Below are 26,195 nucleotides of genomic sequence, written 5' to 3'. Positions count from 1 at the left end.
GCTGTACATCCTGCGTTTTGCGTTGAGCACCATGGTGCTCGACCCCCTCAGTGCTGTGAGTCTGGTGGTGAACGTCTTTGACCTGATCAACCACAGCATCAACGTGGTCTCCAAGGCGCGAGAAGTCCATCAATTCGGGGCAGACAACGAGACCGTGGACATTGAGGCGACGACAAAGGACCTCAGGGAACTGACGGGCAAACTTCAGCAGAATAAACCTCCGGACGAGAACGAGCAGCCACGGGCATCACACGATCCAGCCCTTGAAACCATCTGCCAGGGCTGCAGGGACGTCGCACAGGAGCTTCTCGAGGCACTATCCAAGGTGACGGTGGAAGGGAAGAGCAGCAAATGGAAGAGCACGAGAAAGGCCCTCCGAAGTGTATGGAGCAAAGAGAAGATATATGCCATTGAGAAGCGGCTGAACACGTATCGAGACGAGATCAACCTCCGGCTGATTGCAGACCTTAGGTAGGTCCAGAGCTGTTCCGACACTGACACCGCTGCGGATCTCGGTTCCCCTTTCTTATGGTAGACATGTATCTGACTCTTTTCTCGACCGGTTTGTACAGAGAACGAGTTGACCTTCTCGCCCTCCAGCAGCTATGCCTCTCTGACCTCCAGCGCGACAACACCAAAATCATTGTCGACGCCATGATCAACGACCGGCACATCCTGCAACGGGCACTCCAGTCACAAACCGCCGACACCAGAAAAGCCATAGCAGAGGAGCAGGCCAAGACCAGCATGGCCATGGTAGGCGCCGTGCAGGCCGCGGGAAGCAACAGCCAAGAGGAGCAAAGGATCATCTTCCGGCAGATCTTCGAGGTCAAAGGGGCCTTAGAGCAGCTCAAAATCGATATCCGCAAAAAGGATGAAGAGTTCAAGGAGACGGTGCTGGCCTACATCGCCTCTCACAGCCCCAAGAAGCGAAAGGCGCTGAAGGAGAAGAGTAACCTCATTTCTTCGGCTTTGGTGTCGCTAGAAACAATATATCGAAGTTTGCAGGTGAGTTTGACTTCTGCCGGGGATGCGTCATATTACCACTCTCCAAACTGACCGTGAGATACAGGTCCTCCTTGCAAGTCTACAAGGCAGAGTCAAGTCTCTCCTTGCGCCACTCAACACCTGCCAGCTTTGGAACGCCGTACCATTTCCCGCTCCTGCTTTTCCTCCTGGCACAGGGACCACACAGTCCTGCGATACGGCGCGGATGCTTTACTACGCCTACTACTACCTCAGTCTTGTACGCGGGGATCTGGTGCGGACAGACATCCACACCATCTGGCCCCTGCAGTCGGAGAGATACGACGAGCTGGTATCCGACGGCGCGCCAAACAGGATGTATGCAGTCGAGGCGGCAGAGTGGCTGCAGCTGAAGGACAGTGGCCCATTGAATCCCTCCTCGGGCATGTCTTGGACCTGGCGCATTGACGGGCGGTTGCGCGAGCTATCCCCTGGCTCTTTGGCGTATAACTTTGTCTGGGGAATGGCCGTGATCGCAGCGACCATATCAGAATGCATCGACGACACGACTGAGCCTGATCCCTCTTCGCCACGCCCCTCGCAAGGTGTCGAGGTGGAGGGCGACGTCCACCTCACCATCTTTTCGCGCCTCTTTGACGAACGATATCGCACATCCGAGCAAAAGTTCACGCACGCATCTATCTCGGCACCCCATCTCCGCAAAGATGTCAAAGTATGGCAATCCGTTGGAGAAATGACCCATCTCCGATCCAAAATCGCCGAATGGCTGGACGAGGAAATGGGCATGTTCGCAAAGGAACGTCGGCTTACTCCCGGGCGGCGGCGAGTGATTCTGGACATGAATGAGATACAAGAGCTAATCAACGTACTGATCCTCCTGACGGACAGGCAACCCAATCAGCACGGTATCACGCTGTCTTCGGTCAAAGTGTGTGCCGTGACAAACGTTCTGGCACGGTGTGGAATCAATGTACCACTGAGAAAGGGCGGGATCGTGCCCCTGATTGCGCATCCAGATAGGTATGCGGAAATATCGCTTTGAGTGTTAAGGGGGGTGCAACGATACAGGACGACCAATGTATGAACAGTGTATACGGCGTGAGCATAACAAATGGACACATGTAACATAGGGTGTCGATGACAGTGGCTAAACAAAAGGCGTCTCTGGAATATAACTCGTTGAGAATTGATTCTTGTACAAGTGACTCAATTACAGACTTTGTCCGTCCGATCGGCCAGAAAAACTTCCACTTTCCGCGGCTGGAATGGCCCGAACTTTGAAAGGCGCAGGATCGCCCAAGTGTTGTTGCACACGCATGTTCAAGGCCACTTTGACATCGAGTACAAATACAATCTTCGTCCCCGTCCCCGTCTGCTCTGTTGCAATGTTTGCAAGTAAGTGCGAGAACCACAAGTCTCGTGGTCAACGAAGTGGTAAATCATGGATGACTTCGAAAGCGATCTCGACATCTTCGGGCAACAACAAAGCCTGTACAAGCTATACACACAGCTATGTCTGTGCTTTCAGATGAGCGACGAAGGACCTTCACAGGCAGACATTGTCGCCACGTTGACCAAGGGACTTGAGAGACTGACTGCTAGCTTTCCATGGGTGGCCGGCCAGGTTGTTCGCCAGAGCACCACCGCTGTAGGTGATGACACTCCAACACTCTACAAGATTCGACCCTTTGAGAAGACTCCTCGTCTGGTCGTCAAGGACCTGCGAGAAGGCCATCCGACATTGACGATGGATACCCTGCGGCAGGCCAACTTCCCATTCACCCTCCTGGACGAGTCCGTCGTCGCACCGATCGACACCCTCGCTGCGGGCACCGACGGACCCGCGCCGGTTTTCGCGGTGCAGACCAATTTCATCTCGGGCGGCTTGTTGCTCACCTTTGTGACACAGCATAACACGATGGACATGACGGGCATGGTTGAGATCATGCGCCTCCTCTCGAAGGCGTGTCACGATGGGGAGGTGTTCACCGCCGAGGAAATCGCCACGGGGAACCTACGCAATCTCATCCCGCTCCTGGATGAGATTGATATTCCGCCAGGGCCGGATCAGAATCAGACGGGGAAGCATTCTGCAGATCAGGCTGCGTCTGATGCCGTGGTCGATATACCTGCACCACAACCTCTGGCTCAGGCTCAGGCTGAATCTCGACCTCCTCCACCTCCACCTCCAAAATGCAGCTGGTCCTACTTTGTATTCTCTGCCTCGTCGCTCGCCAGCCTGAAATCGGTCGCACTGCAATCTCTCACTAACAGTTCAAGCTTCGTCTCGACCGACGACGTCCTATCCGCCTTCATCTGGCTGGGTGTGTCCCGGGCCCGTCGTCCTCGCCTAGACCCTCTGCGGGAGGTGACCTTCGCCCGAGCGATCGATCCGCGCCGATACCTAGGCATTCCCGCCACGTACCCAGGCCTGATTCAGAACATGACCTACACGACATTTCCTCTGGAGGAACTCCTCGACACACACCTGGGCCACATCGCCTCGAAACTCCGCGAAGCCGTCGACCCCACGACGTCGAACCTGGCGCATACGACGCGCGTACTAGCCACGCGCCTGCACCGCGCACCAGGGGACACCAGCCTCAACATCACCGCGCGGCTGGACCCGGTCGCGGACATCATGCTGAGTTCCTGGGCCAAATACGATTGCTACGACCTGGACTATAAACTGGGGTTGGGCAGGCCCGAGGCCGTGCGCAGGCCGCGGTTCGTGCCCGTCGAGAGCCTGTTCTATCTGATGCCCAAGGCGCCGGACGGGGAGGTCGCAGTCGCGTTGTGTCTGAGGGAGGATGATCTGGCGAGGTTGAAGGGGGACGAAGGGTTTATGCGATGTGCCGTGTATGTGGGATGAGTCTTCTCTTCAAAACAAAAATCCCGCATAAAAGACGTGGTTGGGGAATGTTGAGAGATGACGGGGAGTGTTGATCCCGTAGAGCCCATGTCATATCGTATCATACAGAGAGGCAAATGTTTCATTGCCAGAAACCGATCTCAGGCTGGATCTTTCATTCATTTGTTCAGTCATTCACTCACATGTCAAATGCGCTTCTCTCTCTCTCTCTCTCTCTCTCTCTCGCCCCAATTGATGTACGTGATCTACCTGATTTAATGCTCGCTCAAATTTGACGTCTTCTGCAGTCATAGTATATCATATCATATCACACCTCCCCCTGGGTATCCAATTCCCTGTCCCAATCCTTGTCTCTATTCTTGAGCTCATTCTCCTTGACATGATCCTCCGCCTCTGTCGCCTCGGCCTCGACATACCCCTCATCCGTGCCGACGTAGCCTTCCTCATCGACATAAATCCCCGGGGGGATGAACTTCCTCATGACCGTGTCGACCCAGCGCTGCGGGATGCCCAGCTGGACAGACTCGTCGATGGCTCTGTTCATCCGGCCGATGTATTCCTGGACGATTTTTCCGGGCGTCGTGCGGAATTCGTCAACGTAGACGAGCGCGCGGACGGTCGTTTCGTTGTGCGATTTCGTGACGCCGTTTGTCATGTTGGTAGGTGGTGGAGAAGATGATGGTGGCACGTCGATGCCCAGCTCGGCCGGATCTTTCAGCCACTTCGTCACCGTCATGGGGAGGTAATGCTTGTTATAGTCCCACCCGTCCTGCAAGTACCGCTTGACCATCTGCGTCTCCGGGTCCGGGTTAATTGTTGGGTGCGGGTTTCTCGCATGATTGTGGCCCTCGTACATGTCCAACCGGGCCTCGTCCGCCGGGTCCATATTATACAGGACGCCCCAGACTGTATTCTCATCGTCGTCCGACGACGACGACGACGCCGACGCCGCGTTGGATCTGGGCAGTGCGACCACATTGGCATACCCGCGTTCGCAGATTATCCAGGCATACGAGTCCAGCCGGGCGATTGCGACTGGTTCGCTCGACGCGGGCGAGTGCTGGAGTCGAAGAGACATCTGGTATGCCGAGAGGTTGGAGCCGTAGGCGAAGTAGAGAGTGCCGGTTTTTGACGAGGTCGAGCATTGCGATTGCGATTGATCTTGAGACTGTAACGGAGACATTGTTGTCGGGGTGGGGGGTTGGTCTGTTCTTTGATCAGGTTGGAGTGGGTTGAGTTGGGTTCGTCAGGTGTATGCCTAGAATAATAGTACCCTGGATAGGTAGTAACGTTTTATTGCCTTTTTTCTCGTCCCCGTGATATGTGTGAGGGTGACCCAGATATATCGATCGATAATTGGAAGGATAGACAATGAATGAGGCGTGTCGATATCCTCCCTTCACACCTCCTTTCTTGACCAGGGGAGTTTTCAATCTTATTGCCCGTCTCAACCCGACACCGGCGTCGTCGCTGTTTTCCGCTTGGATATTCTAGGCCCGTTCACTCACAATCTCTCAACAGCTAGCTTGACCGAAAAGCAGTCCCGAGACTCGTTGCTGGTATATCGACGAAGAGTGCTGTAATAACCCGACCCCCGTGGTTCTTCAGAGGTCACATATACTCCGCGTGACTTCGTCAAGATCGACAACGTTGTTGGTAGTTTCGTCGAGCGGATCAATATCCGAGTTAGTGATTGACGGTTGCTGATTGATCGCTTTGGTGTCCGCCGCCACTTCTTTTTTCATTCGATCTGTCGCGGGAACAGAAATTTAATGTGACTTCAATACAGTATATAAGATGTCTCGTGGTGTATTGTCTAGTGTAACGTTATTCACCACTGTAGTGTAGTACCTTTTTTGTGGTACCTCTGTAGGACTCTTGTAGCAGTTGCCAAATGGAATGGATATCTTCACGCAAAGTGATGTGGAGGATCTCTGGAGGGGGGGAGGGGGGGTTTTCTAATCCAGAAAAAGAAACAAAGATGATAGAGCTGAGGAAAATACGTAATTGATGAGGGATCGGTAGGTTGTCCTTCTAAGAAAACATCGTAGATCTAGTTGAATAGAATCTAATGGTCAATAGTCAGTGTTTAACGAAGCAGAGCGAAAGTGGCTAATGAATAATTAGCAACGAGAAGAGTGAAACGCGAGCAAACAAAACAGCCAAAATAGCGAAAAAGGAAGGAGAGCGAGAGGGAGACGGAAATGGAGATGTCCGGCTAGGCGGTTGGTGGTGGTTGCTCGGACTAGATGAGGAAATAGGGAACGACGAGGTCTGTTTCGGCTAATGACATAAAGAGATGTAGAGACGCGAGGCTCTGGTTGCTGGAAAAGGGAAACGGGCTGATATGATTGGTTTCGTTGTCTCCTGTGTATGGAGGGGTCCGCGAGAAAGGGAGAGAGAGAAGAGGGAGACTGGGGACGAATCCATACAATATAGAACACACACTGTCAATTGTAATCCTTACACAAGAAGGACGATATCGAGAAAAACAAGGTAATGAATCCAAGAATGCCGCAAAAAAGACATTGATTAATAAAGTCTGTCTTCCTGTCTGTATGTCCTGCTTGTTTACACACTGGCCGAGACAGCCTGAGATAGCCTCACAATGTGACCAGAGACCTCACTTTGTCCTGGGCTCAAAAAGCAAGCCGTCCAGGTGCACTCGCTTGACTGATCTCCCGTCGCGCATTCTCCTTTCCGACTACTTGGAACAATCCACCACTTCCATTCAACACCCCTGGCCGACCCTTCGTCGGGCTTCGTGTGCCGTTAACTCCCTTGCCGTGGCCTTCGACAGTGCGCTTGAGATTGACGCTCCTGGCTCGATCTCTCCGTGCCCGAATCTGTGCGAGGGCTGCCTCCCGTGAGATCGGAGTGCCCGGCACATTAGAGAGCATGGTCGAACTCGCGAGTGAGTTCACCCTGGACTGGACCTGCGGGACACCTTCTCTACTTGTATGGGGGTCTATTCTGATATTCAAGACCTCGGTGTGAGCGTGATCGTATCCATTTCGACTCATGTGGTGCTCCGGACTCATCCCATCATCGGCATCCACGGCTTCTCGAAGTGGTACTCGCGTCGTAGTCGTTGTGGTGGTGGTGGCAGAAATTGACTGCAGACTTCTCTCAGACCCTGCGTCTTGCGCCGGAGCTTGGCTCTGGATAACAGCCTGTTGAGCCTGCATCTGTGCATGCTGAGCCAGATTATGCATTGACCTCGAATGTTTGTGCACAGGTGTCACAGGAAATATAGTGCTCGCTGCAGGCGACGCTGACGAGTCCTTTTCGTACATCAACCGCACGTCGGTATCGTCATCGTAGTGAGACATGACCGAGGTCACCAGAGGTGAGTGGCTTCGGAGATTGGGTTTCGACTGTGCTCGCCTGTGCAGACTAGCCTGGGATGGTGAATCTTTAAGTGCAATTTTCGTCGTGGTTGTTGTGGTGACTGATGGTGTAGCGGCGTGCTTTCGTCCCTTTGCGGCAGATCGCACGGTTTCACGCTGAAAGGACCTGACCGACCGTGGTGAGTCTGGCACGAGTCGGACAGGCGAGTCGACAGTCAAGATACCCAGCGCGGTCGAAGGTCGCCGCGGAGGTGCTTGTTTTGGCGGCGAGAGATCGAAGAGATCTTGGTCAAGAATTGCCGATGTACTCTCAGCGTAGCGAAGTGCTGGAGCCGTTGTCGCAACGCCAGCATTGCTTGTAACAGACGTAGAGAACAGGAACGCTTGCGAGCCTGTTGCTGGCTCAACCAAAACTTGTGTGATATCCTCCAATTGCGCCGTCGCCTCTAGTGTGTTGTTACTCGAGTCCAATTCCATGGGATCTGGTTCCGGAAGAGGAACTTCGATGGCTTGTTCGAGGACCATGGGTTCCTCTGATGCCCAACCCATTAATCCTGGCGTGGGGTCAGGTGGGAGTGAAGCTGGCTCACTGTCTTCTGTCGAGGTGGTCCCAGCTTCCGGTTTCTCCTGAGGAGGCATGTCTTTGCTTGCGGGTGGCTGCTGCGAACATCTCTCGTAGCTTTCCTCTAGAGCTGGCCTGTTCTCCTCGGGATAATCTGAAATCTTCCTCTTCTTCGATGCGCGATGGTGCTGCATCTTTGCATCATAAACTTGATCATGAACAAAGCGATCGCCGTTCGATTCAGCCAGTCGACATGGACAAGCTTTGAACTGGCATTGCATATGCATGAAATGGATCAACTCCGAATCTTCCTCATGTTTTTTCCGTGCCCAAGCAAGCTCTTGCTTCAGAAACTCGACTTCTTCCTCGGGAGTGATCTTCTCTCCTCCCAACTGCTTGTCGTAAAAATCTAGGCGGGATATGGCAGAGGCGAAATCTGGCAGTTTCTGTGGAAGCAGTCGAACAGGCGCTTCAGAGATAATGTGACTTGTCGACACGGACGCTGGCACCATTCTCGGCTGAGAGGCGGGCTGTCTGTGGTTCTCGTTATCCGAATGCTTTGTAGACTGAATGTTCTCGCCTTGTCGAACGACATTCCTCTGATCAAGGTCTTCGTGATCTCGATTCCTCGAATCTTCGTTAGGGACGTCAAGCGCTTCAGTTTGGACGCATTTCTCTACAGTTAGTTTCTTTTCAACGGCATTTGTTTTTGCCTCCAAGAGTGCTGCATCCCTCTCCTTTTCCACGGCTTTTAGCCGGTCTTTCAGTTGATCCATCTCACCCACCATGCCCGCCAACGCGTACGCCCTCTCAAAACTTTCTTGACGGCTCTTCTCCTTCTCCGCCTTCTCGTGCTGTATCTCAGCCTGGCATCTCTTCAGTTCTGCCCTTACTTCCTGCAGATCCTGTCTCGCCTCCACGACGGCCAGCTCAGCACGGTATGTCTCCTTGCGACATCTCTTGATCTCCTTCGTGTACGACTCTTGGTCCCGACCCCGTTTCTCCTTCTCCGCTTGCACCTCTTCCAACAGATCCTCGACACGTTGCGAGAGCATTCTCTCCCGTTTCTTCTTGGACGCCAGTTCCTCCCTGGCCCGCTCGAGCTCGGCGTTCAAAGTGGCCAGGCTCGCCTGTGCCTCCTCGTATCCCATGACCGCCTGCTGGAGAGAATTGCTGGTACTCAGATTCTGATTAGGTGTGGTGGTGGCGTTACAGCTATCCTGCAGGCTAGCCCCGAGTCTTCTGGGTCGAGTGGGCGACGATTGGAGACTGGTGGTTGCGGCCAGACTGTTCAGAAAGGCGACTTTCGACTGCACGTCCGACGTAAAGGAGTCACGCGTTCCGGGTCGGTCATGTTCGACCAGGTAGCTGTGTAGGGAGGGCGACTGCGGGATGCGTTGCTGATTGATCCGCTCTGGCGAGAGCTGGTGCAGCGGTGCAGCGGGCGGGCATTTGAGCGGGTTGGGACTGATGTGAGGGTTGTGGTTTTCCATATTATTGTCATCGACAAGGATAGCGGCGTCCATGGTTTTAAGAAAGCCGTCTCAGGGAATGAATCACTGTCATAAAGCTTTCATGGTTTCAATTCGACGTAGCGTAGTACCACCGCAAGGGTTATTGCCTGAGCTGTGTGAAGATGCGCTGCAGGTAGATTACGAGAAGCCCCATGTCCTGGGATTCTTTTGTTTACATCCCAAAACGGAGAAGCCAATCTTGGCTATCGGCACGTGAAATGCTTAGTCAAAATGTTCGCTGCTGGCCCCGCAACTGGTAGCCTTGAGCATGTCGCAGCCTTGTCAGCGTGACCATCCTTTCTCTCTAGTTTACACAAGGATAATTGTCTGTTCAACAAGATCATCACGCCTGCCGCCATCTATCATCTCAAAAATTTCCCCCTTCATTATTCCTTGGATATAAGATTCACCCACGACCAAGTGTCGACTCGAGGTAGGGCCCCGCGGGCCACTGTCGGCTGACATTCTCCGAACAACAAATGGCACATTTGCGCCCTTGAATACGCAGCATTCATCGCCTATCTTGACAGTCAGATGTCCGACTCCATAGTATCCCTTTGAGGTTCGGAAAAATCGCCGGTTGTGTAAGGCTCTGCGCTGGTTGCTGCTGATGTAGGTCATAGCTTCGAGTTCGAGGGATTTTGGAGACTCCTGCCCGCTTTGGACCGTAACCTCTTCATCTGTCGATGACAATGGTAATATCTCGGGGTCACTACCGCCCTTACCGAGCACCATTTCCTTGTACGCCCGATAAATGGCACGGTGATGACTGGGATTGTCTTCAGCTGGGCCTTCGTCGGCTGCCCGCCCAGCCGCGATGGCGAGGCTGTAGGCGTATTCTCGCTCGTAATGACTGCTACCGTAAACGCTGTCACCTCTGTCAGACTCCAAGTCCTGCCACAGCTTCTGCAGGAGCTTATTGTCCTTCTGGTTCTCCAGTAGAAGTTCCTGCGAGTCGAATACCCTCGATGTCCACTTGATAGAATCCAAGATCACGCCTGTCACACGTAGGGACGAGTCGGACTGGGAAACGACGAATTGAAACGGCGCCGACTTGGATCCACCAGCTCGATACCACATCTCCGGATAGCCCAGCCAATACACCCGCCACCCCTCATCCCAGCGCGGAACCCAGGACGAGCGCAGACCACCGAGTGAGGCAGAATCTGCAGTATGATCAATACAAGTGAGAACCGTCCATGGATATGGGTCGTTGTGAAGAATTGCCTCCGCGGTGTGAAAGTAGACTTCGTCAACGGACAAATTGTAGTTGGCGACCACTAGTCTTTTCTCTTTTGCAGCACCGCATGCTGTACTAGGATGACTGAGGAAGGCATATACACGATCCCGTTGATCGGTAGCCATGTAGGGCCGTCCGTCGTTCAGAATGTTGATGAAGCTCACGTGAGCCTCGTTGCAACTCAAGGATTTGCACATCGGCAATTCTTTTCTCCAGGACAGCTCGTTTCCATATGTCCGCCAGAGGTCATCAAACAAGTCCCAGAACATGCCCGATTTGACATTTCCCATCAACGAGCCGACATCGACACGCGAGGCGACGATAAGCATCAATTCCACCAGGTAAGCCCAATTCATAGATGCGTTGCCACAGAGCAGAACAGCGGATCGAGCCAAGCCGACTTCCTGGAGCACCCAAACCCGGGAGAACCACTCCGAGTCCATCAACCGTCGGACCATATCCCACTTGGGAGTGTCTGAGCAGATCTTTTGGCTCTCGCGGGTAATAGGTGGGAACAAATTGACGTCGCCATGTTCAGAAACCATGTTGGAGAGAAGGGTAGCAGTGGCTTGTATCAGAGAAAAGCACTCCCTTGCTTCTTGATTGACGTCGGGGCCTATCCAGACGAGAACTCTCGATGCGCTCGCGTAGATTTGACCCATTTGTTGAACCTACCGCTTGGTGTCAGGAGGAAAGCGGCCAGGACAGTAAAACCTCAATCACTCCGACCGAGTTGACTTACCTGCTCTGACCTCTCCTTTCGATCTTCCTGATTGATACACATGGCATCTACCCAAAGGAACCTTGCATTCCGATCATGACGAAGATGATTCAGTGCACAGGCCAGATTATCCCGAATATGGAGAGTAGCACCGTCGCATTGGATTTTTTGTCCCCCTTGAGGTCCCTTGTCATCTCCCCAGACGTAAGATAGAGCGTCGAACCCTACCCTGGCAGCGTCCTCGATTTTCCAGACTTGAAGACTGCACGAGAGATCATCACCGGCGAATCCAGGGCGCAGTACCAAGATCCTCGTCCAGCCTTCGACGGGTAAGGGTGTGTACTTGTACACCGGGTCAAGAGCGGGCGACCCCCTCATTCGAAGAATAAGCGAGAAGTCGGGCAGGGTGATCGTAGACATCGTAGGACTATCTCGCCAACGCAGAATAGCCCAGTCTGGACCGGATGGTTTGATGGCCGGCTAGGAAATCAAGAGAGCGCAGCCTGAGCGAACCCATGAAAACACACACCTTAAAAGAAAAAAACCGACGACGACAAAGGTTCGACCTCATCGTGATAAATAGGTGATAAGCGAAAGGCGACGACTTTGAAATTGGCTCCCTTTCGTGCTACCTCGACTCAGTCGTGAATTCAGGAGTCCTGTTATCTTTATCGCTCACGGCCTGTTTGGCGAGAGTGTTTGCCGCATACAGCCAATAGAAAAGGGTCAGTCTGAAGGCGTCTGGCCAGCCCCTGTCTCACCATGGTGATTCACACTGCCAGGGTGCCTGCGAGCGACCATGTCTCTCGACCAAGGTATGCCTGCATCTTTCGATTCCTGGAAACGCCACTGGTGTTGTTGCCTGTTGTTGTCACTCACCTGACCTCCAAGGCTGTCATTCCAGCGAAGCAACGTGATGAGCAGACGAGTGGGACGGATTCCGACCTCTTTCCCAAGTTTCTGAGCCCATAGTGCGTCCTCTGATCGTCTGAGCGAGTCGACCTCGCCGCCACATTTGAAGACGAGACTTCCCACTCAAGTCTACGAGCGAATTTATATGTGATGATGTGATGAGAAACCATCAAAAGCCAAGTAAATCCAAGAGATCCGCCAGTTCGTCGCCTGTGGGTTTTTCCCACCTTTTCCACTTTTTCCCATCATCACGTGCCAACACCTGCGATGATTCTAAACTGCGGTGAAGACAAGAAACAACTCTGCTGTCAGTTCCGATCATGTTTTTATTCTTGATTATCTAGCTAAATCGATTTTCCATCGTGTCATCATGTATGGCACGAGGCATGCAAGACTTCTTGTTGCAGTGTGCGCCGACTCCTGCAAAATCCAGCACTCTCCCAGCGATAAGAGGTCATGGCCCTCCTTCGCACTCCCCTCTATCTCTTAAATGGCTCGACCCACGTTGAGTTATGAGCCCCATACCTGTCCGTATATACAGTGTTTTCATTCCCATATCCCCACCCAAATATTGATAACAGTTCGCAATATGTTACAACGTTGGCCAGGATGGTTAAGACGGTCCCCAACCATCATTCAAGCCTTGTCCTCCTCATGCTCGTCCGATTCGCATGTCCTGGCCATATCAAGTTGCGGCCGTCCGAATGCATTTCCGTCGACGCATCTCTGCTCGTTTTTTAAAAAGGACAAAAGTTCATAAAACAATGCAAAACATAAAATAACACAATCATCAAATGCTGGTTTAAAAAAAGGCAATCTCTTTTCTTGGGCGTTTCAAGAGCAGTCCATTTCAACATCCTCTCGTCGTTGCAGGAAGGAAGCCTCACCAAAATCCATGGCAGCCTCCATACCACAGCTCACCATTCTCTTGTGACCATGAGGATGGGCGGATTTGGTTTCGGGGAGTTGACCCATCATGTTGGCGAATGGATTGGCAGCCGCGGAAGGCGGCATTGGTGTCTCGGGTTGCTGGAAGAATCGGCTGCGACTCTTTGGCAGAGCCATACGGCGACCATTGAAATGTTGCCTGGCACGGTCACCAATCTCCGTCACGTGGTTGACATCGGTCATGTTGTCAACATCAATGGCAAAGTAATCAACCGGCATGTGCATGCCCGCATCGCCCATCAAGCTCGGGGTTTGGGGTTGCCAGTCTTGACTCTCGTCGCTGTCGGAATCGGCCTCGTAGGAACGCTTGTGGCTGGTGGAATAAGACCAGAGACTCTGTTGGGCAATCGAGGGTTCCGACCAGTCCTCGCTGCAGTGGGAGAGGTAAGCCAGGCTGATGCCACAAAAAGTGGCCGTGCTGATTGGTTGGACCTGTCCCGCCGCATAAGGGGAGATCTCGTTGGTGGTATCGGCGTTGCCAGCGGACAGGGCAGCTTGGGTCTCGGGGGAAAGCCGGTGCATGTTGAAGAAGGGCCGAGGGGTGAATTTCTTTTGGGTCTTGTATCCTTCAGCAACGGCCTTCCTGACGCGCATACCGACCTGGAGAAGACCTGCCTCGATTTCCTCCTGATCAGGGGCTTGTTCGCAAAGCTGCAAGAGCAATGGAGAGTCAAAGGTGTGTTGCTCAATATCCGAGTTGTCCGTAACAGGGATGATCGGTGGCAGCGAGTTGGGGATGAAGCGACGACGCTTAGAGAGGGGTGAGTCCGACTCAATGGAAGGCACCGGGATGGAAAAGTCTTGCGGCAGACCCATTTTGTGGTTATGGGGATGTGGTGATGAGGACACCAACGAGAAACGACTGTGGAAGGGGGAGCTGAGCTGACAAGTGAGCTCAAGGCTAACGGGTGCAGGTACAGGTGCAGGTATAAAGTGGTGTGTCGATCTTGGTCAACGGTGAGATTGAAAGCGAATGGAGAGTGTGGATTGCTCGACGAAAGGGTCCCTCCCTACTAAGTGAATAGCAAGGCGTCGAAGGGATGAGGGGGGTGGACTAGGTATTAACGATGTGAATCAAGGCAGCTGATGCTGGTGGGCAAGATTGAAGGTCAAGAATAAGTGTGAAGAATGAGAGTGAGAGATGGTTGAGAGAGACAGTGAGAGTTGAGAAAGTAAAGGAAAAGGAGCAAAGAGCTTGATTGAAGAAGGAGATGAGGGAGATGCAGGTGTCAAAGTTAAAAACTAAAATGAGGGCGAATGCGCAACCAACTCTGGAGTCCGGCAACAGTGCCGTGCAGCAATTGGATCTTTGTACGACTGCCACTACTGTAAGAGGGGATGGATTTTATCGGCGGCTTATCGATGTTTCCGGAGCGACTGGATCGTCAAGCACTCAAGCGAGAGGAGGAGAGCGAGAGGGCGTAGGTAACCTACAGTATCCTATGAGGAGGCGAGAAACTCAGTGCGAGGCAACCAGCACTGACCAGGGCCACCAGGGGTCCCTGTTAGAATGTTAGAATGTTCGCATGGGTCTCCCCGTTTTGCCCACTCAAGCCTCTTTCTTTTTGCCTTTTCCCTGGTGAAATTGTGGCCTAAACAGTCAGGCCTGCCCCCTTCCCCTCCAGCGAGAGAGGCGGCTGAAGGAGGCTGGGAGGCTGGGGGGCTTGATTGCCCCCTAAAATTGTCATGCATGGCGATATTAATAGTGGCTGCGCTCCCGCCGCTAACCACCGAGTTTCAGGCCTAGCGTGCGGACTCGCCAGAGCAAAAGTCCGGGGCTGGGCAGGGCTGGGCATTTTGCGCAGCAGCCATTGGATGTTGCACACCAGGGCAGTCAACTCTTTCTGCCCTTGTCCCCTCCATGACCGAACTCGTGTTCCCCTGGTTTTGGCATGGTTTTTGGCATGGTTGACAGTTGGCCGACGGTTGATTGGTTGTTGTTGTCCCCTGCCTGAAAATCCCTGCGCCCGAAGTTGCTGACACGAAACTGACGCCACCAGACGCGAAACTTCCCACTGCCCACTCAAGCACTTTACGCGACCACTTTTTCATTGGATGGCACATCATCGTGGCTGGACAATTTCGACGTTTGACAGTTTGCTCTCATGGAAAAAAGTGGGCTGAGCCATCCAACGAGGAAGAGGAGGAGAGAGAAAAAAGGGTTGGGATGAGATTACTCGTGCTCCATATTCCCAGCACAATGTATATGCCTGGCACGTTTACCTGCCTGGCCTTTTCCTTGCTGACAATGGGCGCTGTACGAGGTTCTTGGTATGCAGAACGAAGGATTCGATGGCTTCATTATTTGCAAGGCCAGACATTTGTTGTGTCTATCCTCTATTGCCTCGTCTCCCTCCCTTCTTCCCTCGTTCAGCATGCGCTCTCAAGATCTTCCGGTGCTCGACTAAACTCCTCTTCCCCTTGGACTTCGCCTTTCCCAATGTCATCAAGAAATTCTTTTTACGAGCCTTCTCCTTGTTTGTTGTGCTCTTGCCCTCAGACTCTTTACGTTCCTTCTTGCGGGCGGCTTTAGATTTGTGTGCCTCGCGGTCATCTTTATGTTCCTGCAGTAAGGCCAGCTTCTGTGCTCGAGTCGCTTTGCCGCGAGAGAGCGAAGCCAGACCTTCGATCTCGGCGGCCGTGAGAGGGTCGTCCATGTGTCGTTGCGAATTAGTCTGTAACGATGTGGTTGATGCGTGATGTGATTTGTGCTTCATGAGCGACGAGACTGAGGCAGTCGTTCGAAGTTCTTGCAACTTGGCCAGATCTGCGGGCGTCAATATTCGAGTCGTGGCCAGTTTCGACTTCTGCTGTGCTGTCGTTAGGTCAGCAGCTTCGTCGCCTTCGTTCTCTTTGTCGTCGCTGGCAGACGCTGGCGGAGCAAACCGTACTTTCTTCGCTGAGGGTTGCTCGTCCTCGCTATCACTGATGTTGATCTCGTCGTCACTCTCGACGTTGATCCACCCTCCTGAATCATCGCTGTCTGCGTCTTCTTCGATGTTCCAAGCATTCCAGTCTTCCTCGTCGCTTTCTTGTTCTTCTTCCTCGTCGTCAGAGCCAGCGGCTGCGGGAAGACCCTTTTCCAGTCTCCTTCTCTGCCTCTCCTGCTCCTTCCACTTTTCCAGGAGCTCCAACCCTTCAATCTCACCAACAGCCTCTTCACCAAATCTCGGCTGTTTCTGTTCCCCAGACTTCAAGCCTAGGGTTGCGTCTCGCCCACGGTCTCTTTTTCGAAGCATTTCGGCGCCTACTTGTCTGTAGAGGCTCAAAAGACCTTTCGCTGCCATCATCACCCCTTTATCCTTGCTTTTCCGATACATGACCAGATCTTGTAGCAGGGTATCATTCATAGCTAATGGTTGCCGCACACAAATCTCGCGAATGGCGTTCAATCCTGCCGCGGCTACCTCTCCAGCAGCGGCCTCAGATACAAATTCGTTAGCGATCTTCTGTATTAAGGGCTCCACAATATCCGGCGGCACAAGATTATGCGTGGACTGCGCTAGCGATGCCAAAAACGATGTGACCGAGGGCTGTCCAGGAGTCAAATATTTGAGAAAGTAGGAGTAGAAGCTAATAACGGTCAACTTGTGCAGTCCGATTAGTCGCGACACTAGCTGTAACGCCAGCAGCTTTTGTTCGAGGTTCAGCTTTGACTTTGCGCTCTGTAGATGCTTTGAGAACAAGCTCTCAGCAAACCCTTGCGGATCGTGTAAGAGATGCAGCGCTGAGAAGTTCAAGGGATGAGGCTGGCCTTTCTTCTTCTCCTTGCGGCGGACGGTAGCGGCGGCCTTTTCTAGTTTTCTCTCCGTCTTCTTGCTCTTCTTATTGACGCCGATCTGATGCCGTAGCTTACTAATGTCGACCGTTTCCTCGTCAGAGCTCTCGTCTTCCAACTCTTCTCGCTCCTTGTCACCGCCTAGAAAGAAGCGTAGGCCCCCCACGACGCATTTCTCGTTGTCGGCGAGCGCCGCCTCTTTCATGATCTCGACGGCTTTTGCGTCCGTCCAGATCTGGCGCTTCCACATCTCTCGCGTGATCTTGACGGCCCAGAGGGCCTTGGGCGACGACCGGTCGTCCGTGACCAGGTTATGTAGCGTCGTCTGCACGCTGCGGTTGAGTTTGTGATTCGTCGTCTTAGAGTTAGCCGAGCGCAGGTCGCTCAGAATCTTCGTGAACAGCAGCGCCCGCAGCGACTTGCTGGGCGTGGTAGTGAGGACTGGGAAGAAACACTGCAGTAGGGTGTGTGAGTCGATAATCTCCTTCTTACGTAGCAGCACCAGGCTGCCCACAATCTTCTCCCGCAGTTCGGGCTCCAGCGTCGCATGCTGCGTCGACAGCATCTCGATCAATTGTTTGGGAAAATCTCTCGTCTCTTCCTTGTAGCAATCGGCCACGTGCGCCACGAACTCGATCAGGTCGCGGAATGAGATGACGCCGCCGCTGCTGGCCGTGGCCGACGTTGGCGCCTGCATGAAGATCTGTCGCTGGTTCTCATACTGGATGTACTGGTGCAGGAAGTCGGTGTGGTAGGATTTCGGGTCCCGTTTGATCTTGTTCTGCAGGTTTGCGAGGTCTGCGTCGACCTTTTCGAGCGCACCGAGTTTTCGCTTGCCCATGTTCTCCCTGCCTGATTCCCTCTTTCTTGCGGCCTGTAGGTAGTCAATTGGGAAGTGAATGAAACCTGGTAAAATCTCGCCCAAACCCATGGGGTTTTCGTCTGCGGACTTTTTTTTGGGGAAGATCTAATCTTGATTAGATCAAGTTTTCAACGATAAGTCATATCATATCGTCTGACAATGACAGCTCCCTTCAAGTCACGCCTATTTCAAATGCGAACTGCGCTAGGCAGTGCAGTCTGACACAAAATATACGTCCACCATACTATTTAATGAGACAGCCATTGGACACCGATGACATTGATGTAGGTAGTAGTCACATAGTCAATACAGCCAACAAGAACAAAAAATACCACTGTCTCGAATGGCAGGTGTAGCACAGAACCTGATACCTCCTTTCTTCTAGGCATAGAATAGAACCTCCTCTCCCACGAAAAACGCCACTTGATTCTCTGAAAAGATATCTGTCTTGCCAAATCGTATGTACAAGTTTCATCGCCGTTACCCAAAAACAAAAAACACATTCCTTGAACCATCATTTCCTCCAGCAGATCAGAAATACAGACCCGAATGTGTTGCTGGAAAAGGGACCTGTCCCGTCATACTTCGTTGTGCGTGCGGTCGACAGAAAGGGAGGCAGGTCACTCTGCAGGGTATACAATGATGATCCACATCACTCTGAGGGTATACCCGGTGCCAGTGCCCGTGCCAGTGTCGGTAAGGCCTCGCCATATTCCTAATTGTTGTGGAGATTGGTTCCCAGTGATGATACAAAGGGTAGCAAACTCCCACATAGTCGCCAGCGATGCAACTATCAGGCCATTCTCATATGACAAACACGTGTGCAATGGGCAAGCCACCAATGGCGCACTATCGCGCACGACTATGTGTTAGCTGGCCGAGGCGCATAGCGTACGCCTGAGAGGGCAAGTCCCCTGAGCAGGACATGTTGCGCAATTGGATCCTCGAACAGGAAGTCCCTGCGAGGATGTTCTTTGTCGACCATATCTTCACACTGAGCCCGATAGTGCCAGATCCTGAGGATTCTCGACGACGTCTTCTAGCCAGACACTCTCGTCTACCATTCTTAATGATCCGTCGACGCCGAATACAGCTTTATGCCACTGCAATTTGACGTGCCGCCGGCCCTCGTTCACGTTTCCCTCGATAATAGCCACGTAGTGTATTCGGCGCTCCTCCGGTGGCAGAGAAAGGATCGAGGTTGTTAAAGGATGTTCGAGGAAATCGTCGTGGCCTTCTTCTACAGCTATCATCTTTTCGACCACTCGCGGGGATGCGAGGGCCGCCCAGACACTTTCTCGGGGAGGGACCTTCCGTATCAGACGTAAAGCCTTCCTGCGTAGAAGCGCATTACGGCATTTAGTAGCTGCAAAATACAGTGGTAGGAGGACTTGGACTTCTCCTGTGAATATTGCGCCGTTGATCTCGTCTGCTGCGCGGTGGTCGATAACGTCTTCCGCGTTTTGAATAATGGCCGCAAATTCGTCCATGTATTCGTCAAAAGACACCTCATGTGGACTCAGGCAGCTGGATAGCCAAACATGACTGACACCCCAATACATCAGGAGATAGGAAGAAATCCACATCCACCTTGTCTCAGTGTCTCGCAAGCTAGCCAAGATGGGTACGAAGGCATCCTTCCATTGTTGCAATTCTTGGAGATATCGCTGCTGTGCCGGCCTCAACTTCCGCATCTCATAATCATCGTAGGCTAATATATCTGTCACCCGGATAACCTCGTAGGCCTTGAACATGAGCATGTATAGATGCTCTCTGAATTTATCGAGGACAGATAAAGTCCTGACATTGGTACGTCCTGAGATATGTTGTCCGGAAAGCAACGTCCATTCTGGGGTAGCGAGGGTGGCCATGAGTATCGCCTTTCGCGAGGTAAATGCCGTCAATGACTCGTCGAGGTGAGTGTCTCCGGTAATCTGCTTGGCCGGAGAATTCGAGAGGTTCTCGCCTAGTATCTTGTACGCATTGTCCATTAAGAGTAGCGCGTTACCAATGTTCCTCTGCTGGAACTCAAAGGCGCCAAACAGGATGCAGCTCAAAAGACCATGTACATTATCCGCCTCGCCTTGCTCGAGCATGCGACGAAAACCTACAAGAGCTTTAGAATACCACTTTAAAGCGCGGCGGTGTTCGGCGTTGAGAATAGTAGTAGTTAAGCCGCCTGTGTCGAAAACAGGCCTCAGGTCTCGATATTCGACGTGCTCAAAGGCCCAACTAATCGTGATGACCATGTCCCAGACAAAGGTATACGACTGGGCAAGCCGAGGGATCAACTCGAGCCAAAATGGCCCATCGACGATTCCAGCAAATAATGGAGCCGCTCGCCAGATGAAATAATTGAAGGCCCACCGTTCAGCATGGCTCCGCTGCGGTGTGTGCAGGGAGAGCTCAGCTAGCAGGGCGTGATATTTCGGAGGCGATAGCTGATCCTCAGCAAAGCGAATGTGGCGACCGACAGGACCTTCGCACTTTCGACCTGTCTCGGTACATTTTCTGCAGTATGGTTGCGACTCGTCGCACTTAATCTTACCTGGAACTCGACTGTTAGTCTGCACGGCTGTTGATAGTCCTAGCGGCAAGATTGCACGCCATATGCCGACTGGTCATGGAAAAGGGAGACATACGGATCCTAGATGATGGATCAGTACCCTGGCCGAGAAAAATTGTACGCGACACTACAATCATGACAACTTACTTGCAGGTCAAGCATCCAGTCTTGGATTTTGATTGACCGTTTCGACGAGAGCTCATCGGGGTGGCGTGCGTAGTCTGGACAACAATCGACCAATTAATCACAGGAGAAACAGCTGGCTCAGCAGCATGGTAGAATGGCTGTGGTGTCAAAGGAACGAGAACAAAGAACCCAAACGCCAAACGTGGGAACACACAAGCCCGTTCAATGGAGAGTCTGACATGAATGAATTTCCCCTGAACGTCTTTGAAATCGGCCGAAACTGCTGGTCAGACCAAAATAAATCCGCAGTTGGTCCGGTTGTACGAACCTGCGCTGGAACTTGCGGTCCTCCAACCTTGTGCTCCCAAGGGGGGTCGTGTGGGATATCCGAGACTTCAGTGGATCTCCAGCACCTTTGACGATTCGACTCGCTCGGGTTCTCGATCAAACCAGGTTAGTGCGTGGACAGGCGCTTTCCCGTTTTAGGCTTTCGATATCAACGGGCCCTGGCTTCTAGGGCCTTGGTTCAGCAAGAATGGTAATGGAAGATGGAAAGTGACCAACCTTGTTTTGCAGGCTGTCAATGCATGGACCGCAAAAGGACGTGGTTGCCGCCCTCTGAGACAGTGCGCTTGATGGCACTCGCCATGGTACCGCGTATTGAAATTGCGCTTGCGAGCGGTATATATGAAGGAGAGATATCCTATGGGTACACCTGCGGTGTCCAAATAACAGGCTTCTTTTTCTCTCTCTCTTTCTGCAGTTGCATACTTCCACTCGCTCCAGTTGTCAAGTCCATCTCTTTCTGTACTTATACGTGGACAAACCTCCTGTCGCTAGCCCAAAACCATTCACTCGCGCAAAGCTGAGATCAAAGACCAAAGTCCGCCCAACACAACATCACAAGCAATCAACTCTGCTCCTATTTCCTCTTTGTTCGACTCGCGATCTATCTAACCAATAAACTCACCATGGGTATCCCGGATCAGATTGTCGTCCTATTGGTCATCATAGGCGCTGCGGCTTTCGTCACCATGGGCTTTGCCTTCCAGAGGCTGTTCGGTGGGCAAGATCCGAACGAAGGGAAATTCAACGTCAAGCTACCCGAGCAGGAAGCGTATATGAGGGAGGTGCGCTCCAGAAACATGATGCAGCTCTTTGGGGAAGTCAGACCTTCACATCGCCATCCTCGAGAGATATGAAACCCCCACCCGGTCGGTACAACACCACGAGGGCAGGCCCCTTCCGATACTTCTTTGAGGCTTTGCAGCAGAAAGAAGCGGGGACGTTAGAGAAAAGGATCAAGAAATGGGACATTTGGGATAATAATGAACAAGCTCCTCAAGTCCATACGGGTTTCCAAACTGATGGTCACCCCTCAGCGCCAGCCCGCGTTTGCCAACGCAGAACACCTGGACGACTCGTGCCAGGTGATAAGCAAAACAAGGAAGATCGACCGGCATAGAGAAGGGACAAGTCAAAATATAGACAACAACGGCAACGAACAAGTCAAGGAAACCTGCTCGGTTTCAGAGAATCCATATACCTTGTCAGAAATACCCTCTGACCTGGTGGAAGAATGCGTGCATGGTGTTGAGAGCAAATGGGTACATGGCGAAAGATAGGTTTTTTTATAGCGAAATTCCAGCGATCTGAACTTGGGTCTTCATCATATCGCCGGTCGTACTTTCTGTCTTAAAACTCACCTCCACTCGCCTTATTGAAATCCAGGCTGTAATCCCGACGTGGCTGTAACACGTGCAAAGCTGAAAAGACGGACAGAGCTGCACAGTTAGTCATCGTTTACTCGAATAAAAAGGAGGGCCGAACAGTAAAACAGAAATGAGCTCCACATCGTCAAAACGTTCATGCCATTTCGAAATTTTTGTGGACATTCGGCATCATCTATGCGCTGAATCTGCAAGTCTGCTAATCCCATGGGATAGCCGCGCGTGTGCTAAACTTTCGATTGATGCTCCCCTCCCTTCCCCAAAAGCGGACGATGACTACAGTATCATCGACATGCTTGAAGTGACTGCCATGAAATGCAAGTCGTAGGACCATGTGTGATCTCCGGATCTCTGAGGTAACAACCATCCATATCCCATTAACCGCTTTACCGATTGCTCTTGGCCACACGCTCCAACTCGTCCTTCTTCTTGATGGCGTACGAGTTGCTGCTTCCCTTGGCAGCGTTGATCAGCTCTTCGGCAAGGCACTCGGCAATGCTCTTGACGTTCCGGAATGCGGCTTCGCGGGCGCCAATGGTGAGCAGGGCGATGGCCTGGTTGACACGGCGGAGAGGGGACACATCGACGGCTTGTCTTCGGACTGTACCGGCGCTGCCAATTCTGGTGCTGTCTTCACGAGGGCCACAGTTGACGATGGCATCGACGGCGATTTGGATGGGGTTCTGGTCGGTCATGATGTGGATCTAAAGAGACGAAAAAATTCGAGTCAGATGTCGTTCCTGTATAGATATTTTTCTGGAATTGTAGAAGAACACGTACGATCTCAAACGAGTGTGCCACGATTCTGATAGCCATCAGCTTCTTGCCGTTGTTTCGACCGTTCATCATCAGGGAGTTGGTCAGTCGTTCGATGATGGGGCATTGTGCCTTTCGGAAACGCTTTGCGGCATATCGACCCGCGGAGTGGGAGATGTAGACAGGGGATCGGATTTGGATGTAGTCGCTGTTCAACAGATGATCTTGTCAGTCACTCTTCTTTCCTGCGCTGTCATCAGTGTCCGGAAATGGGCTTTTCGTACGTCAATGAGATGTCTCTGACTTCGACATCCTCATAACTCCAGCGCCCGAAGAGCTTCACGCTCCCAATCTCTTGCATGACATCTTTGGGCAGGACGGGCCAACCTGAGGTTGGGTTTTCGACTTCAACCTCGCCGTTGTCGGACATGTTGACGAGCTGATTTTGTGTGGACTTGTCGAGTTTGAGACGGATCACTCGTGCTGCTGCGATCTTGTGGAGGCTCGATTTTTAGTTGTGGGATAAATTCTTGCCAAGATGTCTTAGTCACGTGAAAAATGGACATATCTGCACTTTGTCGAAAGTGGGATAGCACGATACGCATCGTTAGGCCACTGCTGTTGGGTGGCTGTGGCTGCACACACCTGCTTATGTGCTTCACAGCATTCAGAACCACGATCAAAATCTTATCACGCAACTCGTTTTGGTAATGCAACAAGATTAAAGACCATCTATACCAATACCAACATCTAGACTGAGGCTCGCTTCTCTACGCTGCTAGGTCTTCTCATGTGCTCAACTTCGTGTTCGACACCTCCAGCGGGCTTGGGTCCAACATAGTCTTTTCTGGCACCAAGCAACCACCACGCCGTGACAAAAGTCGTCAGACCTCCCCAGATCAAACAGGCATAGTTCATGGTTTCCGCATCCGTGGGCAGAGCAAAGGGGAAGCAGTAGATCACGAACCACACGATCATGTACCCGCACGCAATCGTATTCATCGCGACGCCGAATTTTCCCAGGTGGAACGGGCCGAATTTGATGTTCTTGCGGCCAGTCAGGAGGTGAGGCAGGATTGCTGCGATGTAACTATTTTCGTGTTAGTGAATCTGGTCGCGCATATCGCATTTGGTAGATTTCTTGAAGTACCTTCCCGACGACATCAGAACGAAACTCCCCACGAATGCATTGAAGGCCGTAGCACTCCCGACGTAGATGCTGCATCGTCCATCGTTAGCTAGGATCACGAAATGCGGACAAAAACACTCACCAGCCCAGCACGGTAACCAGACAACCACACACAAGAGTTGCGTTCAGAGGCATTTCTAACCTCTTGGATACCTTTCCAATGTATTGAGGGAAGGGAGTGGCATTGTCTCGGCCGAGCGTCCATAGTGTTCTACCGGCCGTGATGTATACTCCCACCAAGCAGGTTGCGATGCAGAAGAGGAAGGGACACAACAGCCCAATGGCACCGCCAGCCGAACCAGTGGCCTGTCGATAAATCTCGGCAAGTGGGAATTGTGCATTGAACAGAGCATCGTAGTCGCTTATTGCGTACATCTGCAATTGATCTGTCAGCAACAACAGACGACAGACTGCCAAGTAGATCGAGAACTCACGATCGCGATAATGTAGCAGATTCCAGTGACGAATCCAATGCTCATTTGTAAACCGATGGCGATTGGGATGTTCTTGCTAGGATATGGGACCTCCTCGGCGATATGACTGCAGCGTAAGATTAGTTTCCCATATTTCTCATGGTCGTACTCTATGCTGATTGAACGAACCTCACAGCATCCGGAGTGCCGACAGAGTATGCGCCATTCAACATTCCAGCGACAAAGACAAATCCATTGGGATATCCTATATCTGCAGTCCACTCGCTCCAGACGAAGCTAGACGAGGCGTGTGGTGGGTGGTTGCCCGATCCCGGTATTGCAGCGCTGGAAATGGTCAGTTTGATCCCTTCTCTCAGATCGATAGCGAGACTCACACGACAATAATCGTGACTAGGAAACCGCATAAGAGAAGGACGATGCCGACGGTGTTCAAATACGGCATCGCCTTGTTAAATAGACACACGCAGGAGCATGCAATCCACGTTACAATCTAAACCATCATTAGCCGATGCTGGCCTTGAAAGGGCTTTGCTTTGGTGGCAGTAATTGACTTACGAGGTATGTCACAAAGACATGCCATCGTTTCGCAATGAAGTCGGGATGTTCCAGAGCATACATCTGCACAAATGTGTTCGCTGGAGAGCATGAGCATTTATGCCGTTCAACAACAGGAGGGACCACAAACCAAGGATAGAACTCATTGAGGCTGCACCAAACACCCAGGCCAGCCAGTTCCAGAATCCAGCATAGAACCTGTTCACCCAGACGGTCAGCTCATTGGTTCAACCAACTCTTTAAAGATGGAGCATACCCAACCACGCGACCCCATGTCTTGCCTGGAGTGACTGAAGCCCAATGATAAACCCCGGCACTGGAAGGTATAGCTGAAGCCAACTCTGCCAAAGATGCCGCTACTATCCAATAGAAGACCGAAACTGCGATGAACTCGTAGATGACTCCGGGAGGCCCGCCATTGAAGATAGCGACCAGGATTGACCCTCCGACAGCGGGCCAGACAGTGCCAACGACGAGTCCCACACCAGCAGCGGCGAGAAGGCTGAAGTTTCGTTCAAGTTCCTGTACATGACCAGATGCATTGATAAGTTCAGAAACACCCGCTTCTGGGTGATCTGTATTGTCGGATGGAGGGCTAGTCGCGACCTCGTTTGGAACGGCGTCTTTCTTTTCATCCACGGTCGCCATTGTTGGTGCTTGTCACTTACTGGAAAGGCTCTTTGGGGGCCAAAATAACAGAGAAAGAGAAAGGAAACAAGAAACTCCCGGCTGATATATATTACCTGGTACTCGACTACTCTATCGGCATCCTTGGGAGATTGTCAGTCTGATAGGCGCATCTCGCCCAGCACATCTGCCATCAAAACATGGCAAGGGAACTCGGATCTGCGCATGGGGACAGATACCGGATGATAGCCACTAGGGAGCTCATGTCCGCGATCCTTGGCCTGACCAGGTGCTTTGTCTCTTAATCGCCAGCCGAGCCACGAGGGCGACGACTTCCAGGATTCGATTGGCAAAATTGGAAACAAGCGATAATTCGAACCAGGAGTCGAGATAGGGAATCGTGCGGAGAGAGATAGCTGACACCAAATAATGTCAAGTAAGAAATCGATCGTCAGGCACTCCATCT

The 26,195-nt window shown here is 52.2% G+C and overlaps 11 protein-coding genes across 11 annotated transcripts; 3 read left to right on the top strand and 8 right to left on the bottom strand.

Annotated features, from left to right (window-relative positions):
• Positions 1-31: 31 nt before the first annotated feature.
• AYO20_05569 (hypothetical protein) lies at positions 32-2,029 on the top strand (the record flags this gene model as incomplete). Its single annotated transcript, XM_022643863.1, has 3 exons — positions 32-471; positions 573-1,008; positions 1,073-2,029. The coding sequence occupies 3 exons, from the start codon at positions 32-34 to the stop codon at positions 2,027-2,029; spliced, it is 1,833 nt and encodes a 610-aa protein (XP_022500104.1).
• A 399-nt stretch (positions 2,030-2,428) lies between these two features.
• Positions 2,429-3,859, top strand: AYO20_05568 (hypothetical protein; the record flags this gene model as incomplete). The annotated part of the gene is made up of 1 exon (XM_022643862.1): positions 2,429-3,859. The coding sequence occupies one exon, from the start codon at positions 2,429-2,431 to the stop codon at positions 3,857-3,859; it is 1,431 nt and encodes a 476-aa protein (XP_022500103.1).
• A 307-nt stretch (positions 3,860-4,166) lies between these two features.
• On the bottom strand, positions 4,167-5,042 carry AYO20_05567 (hypothetical protein; the record flags this gene model as incomplete). The annotated part of the gene is made up of 1 exon (XM_022643861.1): positions 4,167-5,042. The coding sequence occupies one exon, from the start codon at positions 5,040-5,042 to the stop codon at positions 4,167-4,169; it is 876 nt and encodes a 291-aa protein (XP_022500102.1).
• A 1,456-nt stretch (positions 5,043-6,498) lies between these two features.
• AYO20_05566 (hypothetical protein) lies at positions 6,499-9,297 on the bottom strand (the record flags this gene model as incomplete). The annotated part of the gene is made up of 1 exon (XM_022643860.1): positions 6,499-9,297. One exon carries the CDS (start codon positions 9,295-9,297, stop codon positions 6,499-6,501), a length of 2,799 nt encoding a protein of 932 aa, XP_022500101.1.
• Positions 9,298-9,594: 297 nt separating this feature from the next.
• Positions 9,595-11,666, bottom strand: AYO20_05565 (hypothetical protein; the record flags this gene model as incomplete). Its single annotated transcript, XM_022643859.1, has 2 exons — positions 9,595-11,196; positions 11,268-11,666. 2 exons carry the CDS (start codon positions 11,664-11,666, stop codon positions 9,595-9,597), a joined length of 2,001 nt encoding a protein of 666 aa, XP_022500100.1.
• Positions 11,667-12,992: 1,326 nt separating this feature from the next.
• On the bottom strand, positions 12,993-13,922 carry AYO20_05564 (hypothetical protein; the record flags this gene model as incomplete). The annotated part of the gene is made up of 1 exon (XM_022643858.1): positions 12,993-13,922. One exon carries the CDS (start codon positions 13,920-13,922, stop codon positions 12,993-12,995), a length of 930 nt encoding a protein of 309 aa, XP_022500099.1.
• Positions 13,923-15,436: 1,514 nt separating this feature from the next.
• Positions 15,437-17,725, bottom strand: AYO20_05563 (hypothetical protein; the record flags this gene model as incomplete). The annotated part of the gene is made up of 1 exon (XM_022643857.1): positions 15,437-17,725. The coding sequence occupies one exon, from the start codon at positions 17,723-17,725 to the stop codon at positions 15,437-15,439; it is 2,289 nt and encodes a 762-aa protein (XP_022500098.1).
• Positions 17,726-18,735: 1,010 nt separating this feature from the next.
• Positions 18,736-20,449, bottom strand: AYO20_05562 (hypothetical protein; the record flags this gene model as incomplete). Its single annotated transcript, XM_022643856.1, has 3 exons — positions 18,736-20,240; positions 20,295-20,333; positions 20,389-20,449. 3 exons carry the CDS (start codon positions 20,447-20,449, stop codon positions 18,736-18,738), a joined length of 1,605 nt encoding a protein of 534 aa, XP_022500097.1.
• Positions 20,450-21,409: 960 nt separating this feature from the next.
• Positions 21,410-21,903, top strand: AYO20_05561 (hypothetical protein; the record flags this gene model as incomplete). The annotated part of the gene is made up of 2 exons (XM_022643855.1): positions 21,410-21,555; positions 21,606-21,903. 2 exons carry the CDS (start codon positions 21,410-21,412, stop codon positions 21,901-21,903), a joined length of 444 nt encoding a protein of 147 aa, XP_022500096.1.
• A 651-nt stretch (positions 21,904-22,554) lies between these two features.
• Positions 22,555-23,354, bottom strand: AYO20_05560 (40S ribosomal protein S5; the record flags this gene model as incomplete). Its single annotated transcript, XM_022643854.1, has 3 exons — positions 22,555-22,872; positions 22,949-23,132; positions 23,209-23,354. 3 exons carry the CDS (start codon positions 23,352-23,354, stop codon positions 22,555-22,557), a joined length of 648 nt encoding a protein of 215 aa, XP_022500095.1.
• A 320-nt stretch (positions 23,355-23,674) lies between these two features.
• Positions 23,675-25,750, bottom strand: AYO20_05559 (hypothetical protein; the record flags this gene model as incomplete). The annotated part of the gene is made up of 9 exons (XM_022643853.1): positions 23,675-24,014; positions 24,075-24,143; positions 24,196-24,488; positions 24,548-24,653; positions 24,716-24,871; positions 24,922-25,037; positions 25,103-25,182; positions 25,233-25,300; positions 25,359-25,750. The coding sequence occupies 9 exons, from the start codon at positions 25,748-25,750 to the stop codon at positions 23,675-23,677; spliced, it is 1,620 nt and encodes a 539-aa protein (XP_022500094.1).
• Between the last annotated feature and the right edge of the window lie 445 nt (positions 25,751-26,195).

Source organism: Fonsecaea nubica (genome assembly GCF_001646965.1).
Source record: "Fonsecaea nubica strain CBS 269.64 chromosome Unknown Scaff33, whole genome shotgun sequence".
NCBI classification, from domain to species: Eukaryota; Fungi; Ascomycota; class Eurotiomycetes; order Chaetothyriales; family Herpotrichiellaceae; genus Fonsecaea; species Fonsecaea nubica.
The sequence above is the reverse complement of the archived record's forward strand: the minus strand, read 5'-3'. Positions and strand labels throughout refer to the sequence as shown.